Below are 16533 nucleotides of genomic sequence, written 5' to 3' on the forward strand. Positions count from 1 at the left end.
CCCCGGGTTTTTGCAATCTGGCTATCTACAGCCACAATACACTGAAGCCCATCAAGGAAATGTTATAGATTTACATACGATGCGCAGGAGGAAAGCAATAACGTAATCCTTGCAAGGTCCAGAAAATAAATGCCAATACAGAGATCTGTGGTTCTCTCCTAGTCTGAATACACACCAGGAGTTTGAAATACTTTGGGTCAATAGAAAGGGCTACTCAAAGAAATAACTCATACCTTGAAAAGCTGATCCTAAACCCAATGAATTGAAAGTAAGTCCCACTGATTCCAGTGAAATCTGTTTCCAAAGAAGTGAGTTCGAATTACAAGTCTCTGTAGCGTTTTGGAAAGAGTTCAAATTCAATAACACAATCTAAAATGGGGGGGAGGGGGGAAGGAACTCGGGAAACAGGTTTTTTTGTCAATAAAACGTTAAAATCTTTTTTTTAATGAAAGACAATTCAACAACATTTTAAATAAATCAATACATTACCATAATAAATAAACTTTCTATTAACAAAACCAAAGAAATCGTCATAATGTACAGAAGTAGGACTTCAAAGAGCCTTTCGAACATAACAGCAATGCAGCGAAATCTGTAAGAATATAACTGTATGTGCGTCAATTCTGAATGAATTATTTACAATACACAACGGTACCACAATCTAAGTACCTCGGGGAGGGTTTGTTTCAAAAGAGTTGTACCGAACAATGTGAATTTACAAACAGTGCATTCTCCCTTTTTATCTCTTGCGCGCCCGATCTCTCTCGCTCTCCTTTTCTCTCCCTAATATCGTTTTGGCTTTTCTACAAACAAAACCTCCGAAAATAATGCAAAAGCGAGAGAAAAACACCCTCTAGCAATCAAAGGAAATAAAGAGTAACTAGGAGACCTGAACACTGACGAGAAATAGCCTTGAAATCTAGAACAGATAGCTACTTAGATGAAAGGAAATCTAAAAGCAACAGAACCCACCACCCTGTCGCCTACTCAAGGGGCATCTTTTTAAGCAGCGTGTGGTGGGGACGATCTGGGGAATCCCCCCATTAAATATGTAACGCAGTCAACAAATACCTCCTTGGACAAGTGAGTCATTCTACACAAACAACGCAGGACAGCCACTATAGAGTGAGAACGCCTTACAAATATTTGCTGGAGAAACAGTTTCAATTCAGGTGAAAATATACAGATGGCCAAAAGGATTCCTCCTTTTTAAATAGTAATAAAAAGTTTAAAGTTCGTAAACGCTACCAACCAACGGAAAATAATGAATTTACACTAACCATACTTTTTTCCTTTTAACTTTTTTTTTATCTAGACTTTGATGAAAGAGGTGCAATTAATTAGGATGAGCACAAAATGAAGTTACTAGAGAGATAAATCAATAATTTACAAGGGGTTGTTTGGCAGTAATCTAATAATAGCTCTTAAAAGATCTGTGAACACAGCAGGATCAGCGCTTTCCTTCCACGTTATCACTTAAGAGAAGGAAACAGATAATAGCCACAGTAAAAATATATATATATTTATAATATGCAGTGTAATCGCAGAAAACCTGCCATCTTATTTTTTAAAAAAATCAAAATACTTTTGAGACGCCTCTCTTACGGTATAAGTTTCAACTCTAGATTAAAGTTTCAGTCTCTCTAATCGGTTTATTATTTTTTCCTGAAAAATAGCTGCAAAGGGTACTCTTACATCTGAACAAAGAGGATGTCTTTAAGAATAAAAACAACTCTTACTTGATACGTCTTCGGTCCTTTATAAAGATTTCTTATCTGCTTTCACACAATCAGTCTGTCTTTGATGCCTGCTCAAAAAGTCTGAGCTTTCAAGTCCAATTATTTCTGCTGCCAACTTTCTCAACTTGACAATTTACTTCTCCAGTCAAAGTCTCTCTCTCAGTGTGTGTGTGTGTGTCTCAGTCTGACCCTCTTGATGAACTCTGGCCTCTTCCTTTCTCTTCCGGAAATCGAAGTGGAAAAGTCTCCTTGCAATGTTAGTGTTTACTTATTATTTTACTTTTCTGGGGTTTTAAAAAAATTTCTAAGCAGAAAGGTTTCCAAAGACTCTAAATCCCAGCGGAATATTTCATCCGTTTCTGTTTCTGTCTCTGGTTACAGAACCAGACCCGAACCACGTTCTTCTTGAGGTCCAGTTTCTCCGCGATGGCCGCTATTTTTTCCGAGGAAGGACGCGGCTGGATGGCGAAGTAGGCTTCCAGGGACCTCTTTTCCGGAGCCGCGATGGAAGTGCGTTTCCTCTTCTTCTCTGCGCCGTTGAAGAGCTCCGGCTTGGTGAGCTTCTCCCGGTGCGATTTCTCCGCCTCTTCCAGCCAGGCTTGTAGGATGGGCTTGAGGGCAATCATGTTGTTATGGGACAAGGTGAGCGACTCAAACCTGCAGATGGTGCTTTGGCTTAGGGATCCCACCCCGGGGATCTTGAGGTTGGCCAGGGCCGAGCCCACATCCGCTTGAGTCACCCCCAGCTTGATCCTCCTCTGCTTGAACCGCTCGGCGAAGGCTTCCAAGTCCCGCGGGTCCGCGTCCACGTCGCTCATGCAGCCCATGTGCGAGGGCAGCCCGTGAGCGTGGGCCATGCTGAGAGCCGCCTGGTGCATGGGGTTCATGCTGGCCATGTGGGGAGCGTGGCCCGGCGTGGAGACCACCGAGCCGTCGGGGCCCGTCATGGCACCCAGCGCCAGCCCCGGCGTGATGTGTTCCAAAAGCTCCCCTTCCAGCGCCTGGTGGGGTTGGTGGTGGTGGTGGTGGTGATGGTGGTGGTGGTGGCTCCCGGACAGGGCAGAGGGGTGGGAGATGGGCACCGAGGAGGAGGAGGCGGCCGACGTGCACGGGATGGTGTTCATGGTGTGGTAGGTGGCGTCGGGCTTGAAGGGGCTGTGGTGCGGCGGGTGGTGGTGGTGGCTCTTGCCGGGAGAGACGATGTCCACCGCAGCCAGGGCTTCCGCGCGGGCCAGCAGGCTCTCGTCCAGACCGCCGAAGATGTTGCTCTGCAATTGCAAATAGAAGGCACACATTACTGCTGCCAAGAGGGAATTCGCCTCCTTGCTCCTCGGGGTGCCATCCGAGGCAGCCCAGCCCTGCTCAGAGAGAGAGAGGGGGGGGAAATGAGGAGAGAGAGAGATGAAAAGAGAAAAGGAGGAGAGAAGAGAGATAGAAATACGGGGAAAGAGAGAGCTGGAAAGAGAGAGAAAAATGGAAAAAGAAATGTATAGAAAAAGGGAGGGAGAGAGGCAGAGAAGAGGAAGAGGGAGGAAAGGAGGAAAGAGAAAGTGGGAAAGCAAGGAGGGCAGAAAGAAGGGGAAAGAAGCAGGGGGGCAGTCAGGCAACTCTAACTCTCTCTCTCTCTCTTTCTGACGCTTCCCCCCCTCCTCCCAGCCCGGCTCGGCAGCAGCATCGCAGGTCGTAAAAATTCATGGCAGCCGCTTGGAAGCCTGCGCTGGGTTTGGGGAGGGCGGGAGGCGCGCGGGGTTGATTTGCTGCCTGGCCATGAAATAAACATGCCGGCGCCTGGGCTGCCCCCTTTCCACCCTTCCCGCACTCGGGAGCGACGGAGCGACCTACCGGCGGGGTGGGCAGGCAGGCGCGGCGCAGGGCCTCCGAGGTGCTGTTGCTGCTGGTGGTGCTGCTGGGCGCGCTGCTGCGCCCGCCCGCGCCCCCGCTGCCGGCGCTGGAGATGCTGGGCGAGCTGGCCGACGGCACGGAGGCGGCCGCCGACGAGGTGCACGGCGACGCGGAGTGCAGGGCCGAGTACTTGGCCTCGTGGAGGCCGCCGCCACCTCCGTGCGCCATGCCGAAGGGCTGCTTGCTGTTGAGGGACATCATCATCATGGTGGCCGGCGGGAAAGGCGAGGAGGCGAAGAGGCGGGAAAAGGCGCGAGGAGAAGTTGCTGCCTCAGCGGCCGCCGCCGCCCCGTCGGACTGAGGCGCCTCGCCGGCTCTCGCGTCCTCTGCCTGCCCCTTCGGCGAAGCCTCTTCCTCTCGCCACTCTCCGCCGTCAAACTGCCCCCTCAGCCGCCTCGCCGCTGGCTTTTTACTCGCCTTGCCCCCCCTCTCGCTGCCTTGTCACTAGGACGCCCCCCAACTCTTTGGGGAAAGTCCCTTCCCTTCCTCCTCCTCCTCCTCCTCCTCCTCCTGCCCCTTCCCTGCTAGTCCTCCTTGCCTATGCCTGCCTTCCTCGCCTCTCCTCAGCGCCCCTCCTTCCCCTCCCCAGCGCCTCCCTCTGAAGCGCCAGAGGCCCCCTCGTCCCGCCCGCCCTCCGCTGCTCCCGGCGCCCCAAGAAGCCCCCTCCCCGCCCAGCCCAGCCTCCCTCAGCTTGGAGCCCCGGCAGCTGTTGCTCAAACTGGAGCAAGAGCCCCGAAGCGCTGCCTTCTTTCTTCGCCGCCGGCTTCCCCTCCCTGCCCGCCCAGCAGCAAAAAGAGGGAGGAAAAAAGGCGGGAGGAGCGCTCTAGCCTCGCCCTATTGTTCCTTCCTCGGCGGCTGGGACGCCGCCTCAGCGCTGGGCTGCGGCACACCTTGGCCTGGCAGGTGCCTAGCGCGAGCCAGCGAGACCTCCGCGTAACTGGGCTGAGCGAGTCTTTCTGTCTCCCTCTGTTTCCCTCTGCTCGTCGCCCATTGGACGCGGGCGAAGCCGGGGCTGACAAGGCGAGACGCATGCGTCCTGCGAGAGAGCGCGCGCGTGTGTGACTGCCGAGCGAGGGGCTGGAGGAGCGCGAGGAGGAAGCTCGAGGAGGGAGACGGAGAAGGGAGCGAGGGATTGTATGAGCTGCGCGTGTGAGAGAGATAGAGATAGATATTAGACGTTAATGCTAAGAGGGAACCTGAAAGGGATAACATCACAAATATGTTGGCAGGGTGGTGTGCGGAGAGGGGAGGGGAAATGTGTGAGTGAGGGGACACGGGGTGGAAAAGTGCGAGAGAAAATGTCCTGTGGAGAGCAAGTGAGGGAGACCTCGCTGCTGGAGAGAGCGGGGGTCCCCGCGAGGCCACGTCGTGGTCCTTTCTGAGGGGCTGAAAGACGAAGGAGAGAGCGGACTGTTTCGAAGCATAGCAGAATGTGTGTGTATTTGTGTGTCTCTGTGTGAGAGAGAGAGATGGGGATTGAACTTTACTGTCCTGGGAGGTGAGCTCTGTGGGACGGATAAACGTGTTTACTATAGTTGTATGTAGATGACATACGGTATTTGCGCTTTTTTCTGCCTCTGTGCGGAGTCTATAGAGCAGTGCTGTGAATGTGTGTTTGTTTAAATATAGTCTAACGTATCTATCTCCCTTGGCTTGTGTTCATACGTTGAGGCAGCTCCCTGGTTGGGGCTGTTGCAATAGTGTCGCGAGGGGGGTTGGGAGAGACAAGTCCACCCTTCTTCTTCCACGAGGCGGAGAGAGCGAAGGGAAGGAGGGGTCTGGAGAAAGGTGAAAGCCTTTCCATTCGAGTTATTATCACTCATTAGCCACCGCGGAGTGGGGGGGGGGGAGCAGTTTGCCCCGAGAGACTTCACTGCGCAGGTGCAGCAGGAGCACACCCCGCGCCACACACCCGCTACCCCTGAGACTGACTGGCACTACTCCCCGGAGTTGCCGCTGGCGCCTGGTTTTTATCCTGCCGCGGTGGCTCTTGGGAATTGGAATCCTGCCGCTCTCCTCCTCCGAAGTGAGCGCGTGCCAGAGGGTGGTGCCGTCGCCTCCCCTCGGTCGCTCCCCCGCACCGTCACCTTTGTTTGCAGTTTCCTGCGTCGCGCTCTGCAGGCTGGATGAAGCTGCCCGCCTTCGGGGCCAGGCGCTGCGGGAGAAGGAGCTGCTTGCTGGAGGGGGTGCGAAGGGCGGGGCAGAGCGGAGCCTGGGACCAGCTGATGGCTCTGCTCCCTGCCAGCCAACAGCCTGTCTCTCTCGTGCCATTGCTTTTCCGCTTGTGCAGGAGTTCCACGTGGGATTTCCACGGGTGCCATGGGCCTCTCCAGGCTAGCGTGACACTAGGGGAAAGAGATGCCCCCAAATGTTCAGACCATCCTCCTCTTTCACCTCTTGCAATCCGGCATCTTAGTGCCACCCAAAGCCGCATGATGGGCTCAGTTCTGAGCCCAGCCATTTCCTTGGCTCTGTCAGTTTTATGATGGATGGGTTTCATATTTAAAATATATATAGGTGTGGGTGGGTGAGTGTGTAAAAGGGGGGGGGAGGCTGCTGAGTGACTTATTTCAATACAGCTGGCCCTTTTGTGTGCCTTAATTTTACACTAGGCGGCTCCAGCAGGTTTCTCACCCCAAACGATAGGCTTCGTAATTTTCAGGGAAATAATAATAATAATAATAAAAATCCATTGTATCAGCTCTCACTGTCGCCAGCTCAGAGAAATGAAATAAATCAAAGTTAAAAGCTTGAGTATCATTTAATTATTGTGCGAACAGCGCTTGGAAAGGAGTGGAACAACATCTCTAAACAAATTATGGCCGGGCCAGGAAGGAATTATTAGATTGAAATTTCATTTAGGCTCGGGAGACACAGCGCTTCAATATGTAATCTGTTATGCCTCATCTGATTTGTATGCTTAATTCAGCTTGACGAATTTATTAGTTTTCATAATAGAAAAAAAAGAGCAAACCACGGAGCAGCACTATGGGCTAATGCATTGTGTGTACTATAAATTGTATGTAACCGTTGAAAGGCTGAAGTCTATAGAAATCTTTTATTAATGGCAACATAGAAAGGGAGCAGATTCTTGCAAGCCTTTAAGGAGTTCATGTCAGCCCTCCACAGGGCTGTCTCGGTAGGCCATTAACATATCGTCATACTAATTAGGCTACTTCATCAGTGATATAATTTCAAACTTTAAATTATGTTCTAATTAACAAGGGTTGTCCAATTTGCTTAATCTTCAAAAGGCTTTTGGCTTGTCTAATTAGTCTAAACTATTGAGTATCTCAAACGCCTAATAAAAAGATCTGTAGATAATATTTTTGTATTTTCATTGAAAGAAGTTTACAAGGGACAGTTGAAGGGCAGAGGTGGAAAGCAGGTTTCTCTAGCCATCAGCCATTGGACTGGCCAGTCATATTCCATATTTGTGTTACAGGTCGAGGAATCCTAAGCAAGCAATAGCTGTTTAACATTGCATTTCAGGATACTATTGAAAATTAAAAACAGAGGCTGAGGACAATTATGCTTCCCACAAATCAGCCAAATAGACCTCAAATCAAATTATCTTCTAATTTTCTAACAGATAATTAACAGGGTATTCTCAATTTAATACTTAGCTCTCAAGTGAACTTTGAGTTTAAAAACCCTCTTTTAAAAATATTTAACCCCCTGTATTGGGTTTAATTACTTGCACTAGTTGTTTTAATGTATGCTGTCACATGGGAGAACTGAGAATGCATATCGTTAATATGAATTAATCTTGATTTTAATAGCAACTGACAACTGATCTCCAAAATGCTAAACACTTGTCACCACTTCCTATGGTAAATAAGGGATTATAATATATTAATGAAATAAAGGGAACACTCGTGAAATAAGTGGGCAAAGTTTGTTTGGTGCTACGTTTAGCTAAGATTATTTAAACACTGCAGTCTCCAAGGCCTCCTTTTCCAAAGGTCTGGGCAGAAGGGAAATTACCAAATCCGCGATACTAATGTAGATTAGTCATTCACGCTCTTTTCAGCAAAACCTTCTCCCCTCAACAGTATGTGACCTATATTGTCTGCTATCCTGTGTATAGTTGGGGGGACAAATCCTACCGAAGCAAATGAGACTTAAGCCGCCCAGTTCTGCTCGGGAATGGAACTCTTGTCATTAAACATAGATTCGTTTGTAGTTCTGATATGTAGCTATAAGCCCTTTTTTTCCTCCATGAGAAAACACATAGAAAGAAACAGAAACCCTAAGTCACCATTCATATAGTTTCCTTCAAGCCCACGTGACAAAAGTCAGGCAAAAGCGGACAACGTAAACAAGGTGCTAACCTTGCACCAGACATTTTAAAATCTCTTAGTCACCACAAAATACTCTGGAATAGATGCGCACCATATAATGTAATCTTGTAGTTTGCGCTTTGACCTCTGTGAAAGGGTCGAGTCCTGACTCCTGGCCTCTCTAAGATCAGTGGGAAATTGTTCGTTGGATGGGATGTCAAATGCTTGGGAAAGGTTCTCTTGGATAGTCATGAGAAAACAGAGTTGTAGGAGAATTCGGGGGTCTAAAGAGGCGACTGTTGTCTCATCATGAACCTGATTGGAGTTGAACTGAGGACGTATTCACGACTTAACAGTTTGCCTTCCAACAGGAGTACATTGTTCTGCATGTTGAAGATGTTATTATTTTTAAACCCCAAGCAGGAAATTAGGTTGGGTTCCCCACATCAGAGAGTCTTTGGGCGCTTCTGGATTTGGAGGCCTCTTTGTCTAGCAGCAGCTTCTGCCACCGACTGGCCTCAGACAGATGTGAAATGCAGCTGTCCCAGAGCAGCGTCAAGCCCTCGGGTACCAGCGCAAGGCTGCCTTCGCAAGCCTTCCAAAGCCATTAGTCTTCCTGCAGGCTCTGCGCACAAATGGACTTGCCTAAATAAAATTAGAGTCCCCCTTTCATTGCCTGACCCACGCAGACATCTGGGGAGAAATCACTGTCGCCTCTCATGTATCCCTGCTCTGATTTATGATTAAAATTTAAAGCAACGCATTCATATTTTACCGAACCTAATGCGCCGGATGAAATTTTAATCCATTAAGATGCAGGCTATACTTTAGGAAGCCCTGCCTTTGTTTTTCAGCAAGGAATAGAGAGTTCGGTTATGACCAGGGCAGTTATTTATCGGAAATGCGGCTGTCCGATGCCCTTCCTGTTTTATATTAATGAACACACATTGCTTAGCACCTCCGTTTTATTTTAGTGCACGGGAATGTTCCTCCGCCGCTGCCTCCCCCCACCCCGCTCAGCCCGGCTTTCCCAGTCAACAAACCTGCTCTGAGATGATTTATTCAAATAATTTGCTCGTTTTCTTTGCCTAACACCGGCAATCCTATGGGGAGGAATGTTGCGCGGCACGGCTGCCAGGTGATGACAGTTACTGGCTGGTTAAGTGAAAGAGTCAGAGCTGCGCTCGGGAGTCTGCCTGGCGTGAGGGAGAACTTTGGAAGGAGCTTCAGGACCCTGGACAACGCAGCGCGACCGGCGCTCCCTCTTCCTATTGCCAAGTGCGAAACGAGAGCAAATGAGCGCACCACCTTCCAACCCGCAGGAGATCCGCCTCGCTCCCTCCTTTCCTTGCGCGCGCGCGCGCGCGCACACACACAAAACACAAACAAGAGTAATCCTGAAGAGAACCACCTCGGCCAACACGCCGATTCACGCTGAGGCCAGAATCATCCTCTCAAGGTGCTGCTACCTGAAGACAACTTGGAATATTATACTAGCACCGCGTGGACCTTGTTCAGGTCAAGTGTTGCCTCGCAGGATACTAACCCCTAACATAGCCGAGATCGAGAAAACAGGAATGAGCTGTTCGTTGTCTGTTCTGCTGGTTCTGCATGGAAATCCGAAGGCTTGCTTAGAATAGCTCCCCGCTTCCTGTTGAGAACCTGCGATTTGAATGGGTCTTGGAGAGGTCCGAGTTCAAGCTCATAGCTGAGCATTGGGTCCACTGGAGGTTCCCGGGCAGGTCATTTCCCCCCTTTTGCAAGTAGGAAATGGTCAACGAGGCAGAGGCATGTTTGAACTTTTGTCTGCCACGAACTTTTTGGGCAGCCACAAAGTGAGTCTAGGAGCACCTGCTGAAAAATGGGTATAATCGCGATCTATTTCACAGACTTTCTGGGAAGGTTTTGAAGACGTTGTGAAGCAGTTATACACACATTTATTATGCTCGGATGCAAGTCCCACTGGGCTCAAAGGAAGTGTGTTTAGGATTGCAGCCTAAATCTGCAATTCTAATCTATGCAGGCTTCCTTGGCTGTAAACTTGACCCCAGTGGGGCTTGCGAATAAACATGCATAGGATTGCACTGCACAGCTGTAGTCCCACGCAGTTACTGGGGACTGTGTCCGACTGAATTCAGTGCGGGTTACTTTTGAGTAAACATAGAATCGGGTTGTAAGGTGCCAAATAAGGAATAAATTCTGCTAATATTTAATCTATGCTGAAACCCGTAATGATTAGTCTCCCTGGACAGAGTTCAGATTACTGAAATTATTTTGCCATCTCTAAACACTGACCAGTTCACCTGTGTTTTTGTTACTTCTCATATCTACCTTCTCAAATTGCAGCCAAAATCCAGGTATGAAGGACCAACTCCCCCCCCCCGCTTCCTGAGCAAATTGCCCTATAAGCACCTTCGCCATACTCAACGTTTACAGCGTCCTCCTGTTGACGTTTGCCCTGAAGCAAGTTCCTCCGAGTTCAGAGGCGCTTCACGTTGAAGCTGAATGACTCCCTTACCAGGGGCGGGGCAGTGAGAGCGGAGTGCCCTGATGACTTCCCCTGGCGAGTGAATGTACCTTTCCCGAAGTTAAGTCAAGTCACGAAATCAAACTTAAGGCACGGAACAATCAATGAAGCTTTTTGCAATCCGTGGCGCCTTGTGCTTCCTGGCACTAACAGAAATGCAAGAAATCGAAACTTAATTACTTGAAAGAAATCCAGAAATCCCTCTGCATAATTTATCCGGGAGTTCTGGGGAGAGTTTGCGTTGAATTGTATGCATTTAAACTTGGTGCCTTCTCTCTCTCTCTCTCTCTCTCTCTCTCTCACACACACACACACACACAAACAAACAACACACGCTGGATTTGTAAACTCCTGGTTACTGGACTTCATTCTAAATCCTAGGGAGTATTTACATGCTCTTGTTTACGGAGCCATTTACCACTTGACTAAAGTATTTCTCATCGATAACTAAAAGAAAAAATAAAAGTGATTTTTTAACAGAGGACACCCCCGCCGCCGCGGCTACCACCAAATATATGGTTCTTCCCAATGCTGGAATTTCAGTTTAGCCGCTAGTCTGTTTTACTTTTTCTTCTTGGCAGCCGTTTCATTTGCTTCGACAGGGAGTGAGACAGTCTAAAGACATCGAAACGGTTCCGAGGATGGAGAAATCAGACTGCTGGGCAGTGCAAGCTTTGGAGTTCCAAAGAAGTCTTCCGTAGAACCAGTTTTGTTTGACTAGAAAGCTCGCTGCCCTGCGAAACATAGTGGGCTCCTTTAAACCCCTTTCTGACTTTCTGGATATCCCTGAGGCTCTGCCTCAACGGGAGTTTGGTGGTGGTGATTGGGAGTTTCGAAGCTTGCAAGAGAGCGATCAGTACTTTCTTTTGGACTGTGGAAAGAAGACCATCAAACCGGTGCTATGAGCTGCAACCGCGGTTTGTCTATTGTTGTGTGTGTTTTAGCAGTCCCCCAAATCGCCCAGCCCCTCTTGCTTTCATCAGTGGTACCCGACTATCCGCTGCTCAGAGTCACAAACCAACTTTTATGGCTCATAGAATTTGAACTGATGTTATGAAAAGATGAAAAATGCATGGGAGGGAGGGAGGGAGGGGAGAAACTCTCTGGAAACATCAAGTACATTTTTATTTAACTCACATTAGTGAAAATATAATGTAAAAAGTGAAAGGATCTAACAAAACCATTAATAATTTAAAAAATAATTAAAGATAGTCTGTCCTTACTATTCATAGCCATTCAGCACCTTAGACAAAGAAAGTGGAATATGCTTAGCGTGAGAAGGGATGTGAGCAAACTGCTAATCAGGAATCAGGTAGAAACAATGATTGGCCCTGCTTCTCTAAGAGATGCAGAGGAGAGAAGGGACTGTCTTGTATTGGCCTTGTTTCTGCAGGTGAAGATGCATTCTGGATTCCTAGTTGTATAAACCTTTCCAGTAAGCTGTTACCCACATTTCAATCACTTCATAAACCCTGGTCTCACCCATGGAGGGAGCACATCGGTACTGACATTGCTGTCATTTTTTACCCACTGAGTTCCATAAATTTCCTTTCAGAGAAGTAGCCCTGACAACATGAACAACGCATATAGAGCTCCCATCATTCTCCTTTGAATGTAGACTTTTTCCTACAAGAATTATTCTCTGTGCATTTGTACTGTGTAAAAACTACCCACAAAGTGATTGGGGCATTGAATTGGAGAAAAGTGGAAAGGGTAGTGATGGCCACCAACTTGGGTGGCTTCATAAGAAGAGCAGATGAATTCGTGGAATAGAAAAGCCATAACGGCTGCATTCTACTTCCACTGCCAGAGACAAAATGGCTTTGAATAACCATGCTCAGAACCATGGGTGGGGAGAATGCTGTTGCATTCAGGTCCTGTTTGTGGGCTTCCCACTGGGGCAACTGATTGGCCACTGTGAGAACAGGATGCTAGCTAGACCAGATGGGCCTTTGGCCTGATACACCAGGGTTCTTCCTGTTTACTTATGATGAGGTATCCCATATGTCAAGGTGGACAAGTCCTACAGTCTCTTATTCCTGCTTAATCTCTTTCCCTCAAACCTGGCATAATATAGTTCTGCATTAGGGAAAACCCAAAACACCAAAGGAAACTTGAGATCTTTTAGACTGGTGGAAAGTGAAGAACCTGCCACCCTAATTTATTTTTGATATATCTCAGTAGATGAGAGGGTCAGGACAATCCTTCCAATTCATCTGCTATGTGTCAGGCAGCTGTGTCAGTCAACCAGTGTAAAGGGAGAGAACAGAGCCTCACTCCTCCAAATCGTGGAGATATAGAACCTATCTTTATACTGAGCAGATGGGAAGATCCAAGAAGTGTGGGTTTCTCTTGGGCTGGATCAGGCCAATAGCCCATCTAGTTCAACACATTCAAAATACAGCATTTGTGCTCAGGGAGTTTGTACTAAGGCAGGAGAGCAAGTAGTTTCTTACCTGTTTTGCCAATATATATAATATTTGACTCTGTAACCTAATTAACCCCCATGCATTTATTTATTTCATATATTTCTACTATGTTTCTAAGGCACCCGTGGTCCATCAGTGTAAGCACAGGCAATATAGCTGAGGATTCCTTGGAACATATCCAACATGCCTATCCCTTTTAGCTAACATAGGTCTGGGCAGTGTCCTGATATGGATGAAACAAAGACAGAACAAGGTGCTATTTTAGTTGGAATTGTTCCACTTTTAAACTGTGCATCATTACAGTCTAGTGAATCTGGCAATACCGAAAGACAGGTTAGGCCGAGGAATTATTTAGATTGCATGTGTCTCCACTGCTTGGAGTTCAAACTCCAGCATGACAGATGAGACAACAAATAGCAGAGGGATAAACTGAGCTACCATTGGGGGCAGATGTTGTACATTAGTGCACAACCCTCTACCACCAGTGCTCAGATTGCATGATTATGTTGCTTATCAGCACTCTGCTGGCAGCAAACCAACCTGCAGGCTTTTGTTGTGTAGACACTGCCTAAGAAGAGGCTTGCTGGACCTAGGGGCCATCCAGAACGGTACCCTGTTTCCAACTGCAGTCAGTCAGAAACTTTCAAGTGCACAAGGTGGGTATGAAGGTGGCAGTCCTGCCATTATTGGTTCCTAAGTAACCTATATAGCCTTCCCTCCAATTGTCTTTCTGACTTGGCACGCTCCAAACTGTAGTCACCTGGAACTAAAGTCTATATAAGCATTCAGAAGCAAGTGAAAGGGGCATGGTACCCACCTCCATGCCTACTTGTGCAAGCTTAACTGGAAAGATGGGAAGGGGCAGATGGTTTTTATCTTGGGGCCCCCATCCAGCCCAAGACCAAAACCATGGTCTTGATATTGTAAGCCCTCTCCCATCTATTAAGAAAACTGCCTTCCATCAGGGGCTCTTCTTTAAAGAAATCAGTATTAAGCAATAATCTATAATGGTGTTCCTTTGAGCACATGGTATTTGTTCCTCCAGTGAGGGATTACAACTGTATTCAGTGTTAAGGAACGGGACTTGCTTCCAGAGGAGATGACAGGGCATTTATGCAGGTATTGAGCCCAGCATTTCTATTTAAACAGACAGACAGACAGACAGACAAACTTTGCTCCAACGTCCTTTGGCAGCATTCTGAGAATACAGCCAAAATTGTTAATACTTAACATTTAACCAGTCATCCCACCTACTGGGCACCCAGAACTGGCAAATCAGGAGAAACAAATCATACACAATGTGTACAGCCCCTTCTACATTCAACTCAGTTCCTAATGAATGAAATATTATTAGGTTTTGATGAATATTAACATAATTAAAAGACGACAGAAAATAATTTTGAACATTATGGAAATCATCCATATCAGAAGGATTGAAAGTTAATTATACAGCATCACAATTACATGATTATAAGGTGATTACACTCTTCTGGAAAGTAAGTGCTTAAGGCATCCATTCCATTACAGGCAAGTCTCTTGCTTCAGTCAGTCATACAGAGCTGTTTTGTACTGTGATATGAAGCATTTCTAAACCAAAGCTAATTTCACTGGTCCTAAACTTTGGTCATCGCTGTGTGAGTGCCTAAAACCAGGCACCAGGGGCCTCAGATAGATGCACTGCCTTACTTGCTCCAAAGCATCCAACAGGGAAAAGAGAACAGAGAAATTTAAAAGCCACATAAAGATGTTTTACCACACTGTTTTCCATTCAGATCAGAGGTGGGCAACTTACAACCTTCTGTCTAGTTTCAGTGTGGTGCAAACACTCTGGAGGAGCCAATTCAGCATTTTAATTTTCTTATTTTTATTAGAGATTTTCTTGGTCTACAAAAGTACATACCTTGTCTCTTTTTTTAAAGTTGTATAGACTTTCTTCTAAACCAGTTTCATTTGTTGTGAGACATTAGTGTTGAGTACAGTATGAGGGGTGGGGGAGAGGAGGAGTGGGGTGGTGAGGCTTATATTATTTTATATAGCATACGTGTGGGGTTTTATTTCAGTGTCAACTAGGTAGATTCTCTTTCTATTCATTTATTACATTTCCTTGGTACTGAGAGGTATTGGGGGGCAGGGTGTGGTTAGTTGTCTGTGATGGGGTTTGTTTGCATTTGTGAGGGCAGGGGGAGGGCTTGTTGACTCAGGCAAACCAGATTGATTCGTATGTTGTCAGTGGATTCTGGTTCTTGTCTTGTTGGGCCATGTATGTGATAAGGGAGAGCCATACTGGGGTGAAGGCATCCTCTTCTATTTGCCCCTATGTCAGTTTCAGTTTATTGGTTCACTTTTCCAGTAAGGCCATTTCCCATACAATTTGATACCATTGGTCCATGTTTACTCATGACAGGTCTCTCCAGTGTCTGGCTATGAGGCTTCTGGCTGCTGAGAGTAGGTGGGTTATAAGCTCTGTATAATGTGAGTGGCCTTTATGACACTGGAAGGTGTTCAGTAGGGCCAGTTCTGGGGTGAGTTCTAATACCTGTTTAGTTATTTTGCATATCTCTTATAGGACTGCTATCCAGAAGGGTTGGGTTTTAGGGCATTCCCACCAGATGTGGAAGTTTGTGGCTGTGGAAATGCAGCCTCTCCAACATCTTGGTGAGGTTCCTGAGCGTATCAGTGCCAGTTTCCTTGGTGTTGAGCACCGCCTGTGAGTGAGTTCCCTTCTTTTGGCTGATATGGACTTAAAGGGAAGTTTAGACCACATTCTAATCCATTGAGTGGGGTTAATTTCATAGCCTGTGTCGTGCTCCCATTGTTCTTTGATTGCGTCAAGGGGGTTTGTGGGATTTTGGAGCAGTATTTTGTATGTTGTGGATACCATCCCTTTGCAGTATCCTTTGCCGTCAGAAGAAGGTTTTTGGTTTTTTTTGGTTTTTTAATAATATTTATTGAGATTTCAAAAAAATACAAAAATTACACAAAAAACAAAAAATAGAAAGTACAAAAACTTACACAAAAAAAGAAAAGGATACAGAAGTAAAAAGTAAAAATATGAAAAAGTGAAAAATACAGAAGAAAATAATAATAAAGAAGAAAAAACATTAGACCTCCTCCTCCTCCCTTCCTTTGTATTCCAGTTATTAATTATCCCAGCAAATCCTTTCCATCTTTCTATTATAAAATAAACCTTAAAATTTAAAATTTAGATCTTAACTTTACCAGCTTCTTATATTCATAATGTTCTTTCATAATTCTTTAATAGTTATTAATTATCCCAGCAAATCCTTTCCATCTTTCTATTATAAAATAAACCTTAAAATTTAAAATTTAGATCTTAACTTTACCAGCTTCTTATATTCATAATGTTCTTTCATAATTCTTTATACATCTTTACTAAAGCCAGGTAATTTCTTCCAACATTTTTCTATCATTCATTTTTCTATCATTCTATCATTCATCAACTTTATAAAACATTCTGTTAGTTAAAAAACAAAAAAAGAGAAAAAAGCATATAAACAAGTCCGATCTTAATCCAACATCCCTTCCTCCTGGTTTCGGGATTTGTCAGTCCTTATTCCTCAATCTAACCCGGTGACCTTATGTCCGAGGCCCTCAGGTCATTTCCATGACCCATCCGCAGCTTTTCTTCATAT

General features: G+C 46.3%; 1 protein-coding gene across 1 annotated transcript; it reads right to left on the minus strand.

The window, feature by feature from the left end:
- Window positions 1-498: 498 nt before the first annotated feature.
- Window positions 499-4171, minus strand: POU4F2 (POU class 4 homeobox 2). The gene is made up of 2 exons (XM_081021482.1): window positions 3582-4171; window positions 499-3007 (listed from the first exon to the last, which is right to left on the minus strand). The coding sequence occupies exons 1-2, from the start codon at window positions 3846-3848 to the stop codon at window positions 2069-2071; spliced, it is 1206 nt and encodes a 401-aa protein (XP_080877608.1). The 5' UTR covers window positions 3849-4171; the 3' UTR covers window positions 499-2068.
- Window positions 4172-16533: the final 12362 nt, after the last annotated feature.

The sequence above is a fragment of the Podarcis pityusensis genome (assembly GCF_964106645.2).
Source record: "Podarcis pityusensis genome assembly, chromosome: 9".
Taxonomy (NCBI): Eukaryota; Metazoa; Chordata; class Lepidosauria; order Squamata; family Lacertidae; genus Podarcis; species Podarcis pityusensis.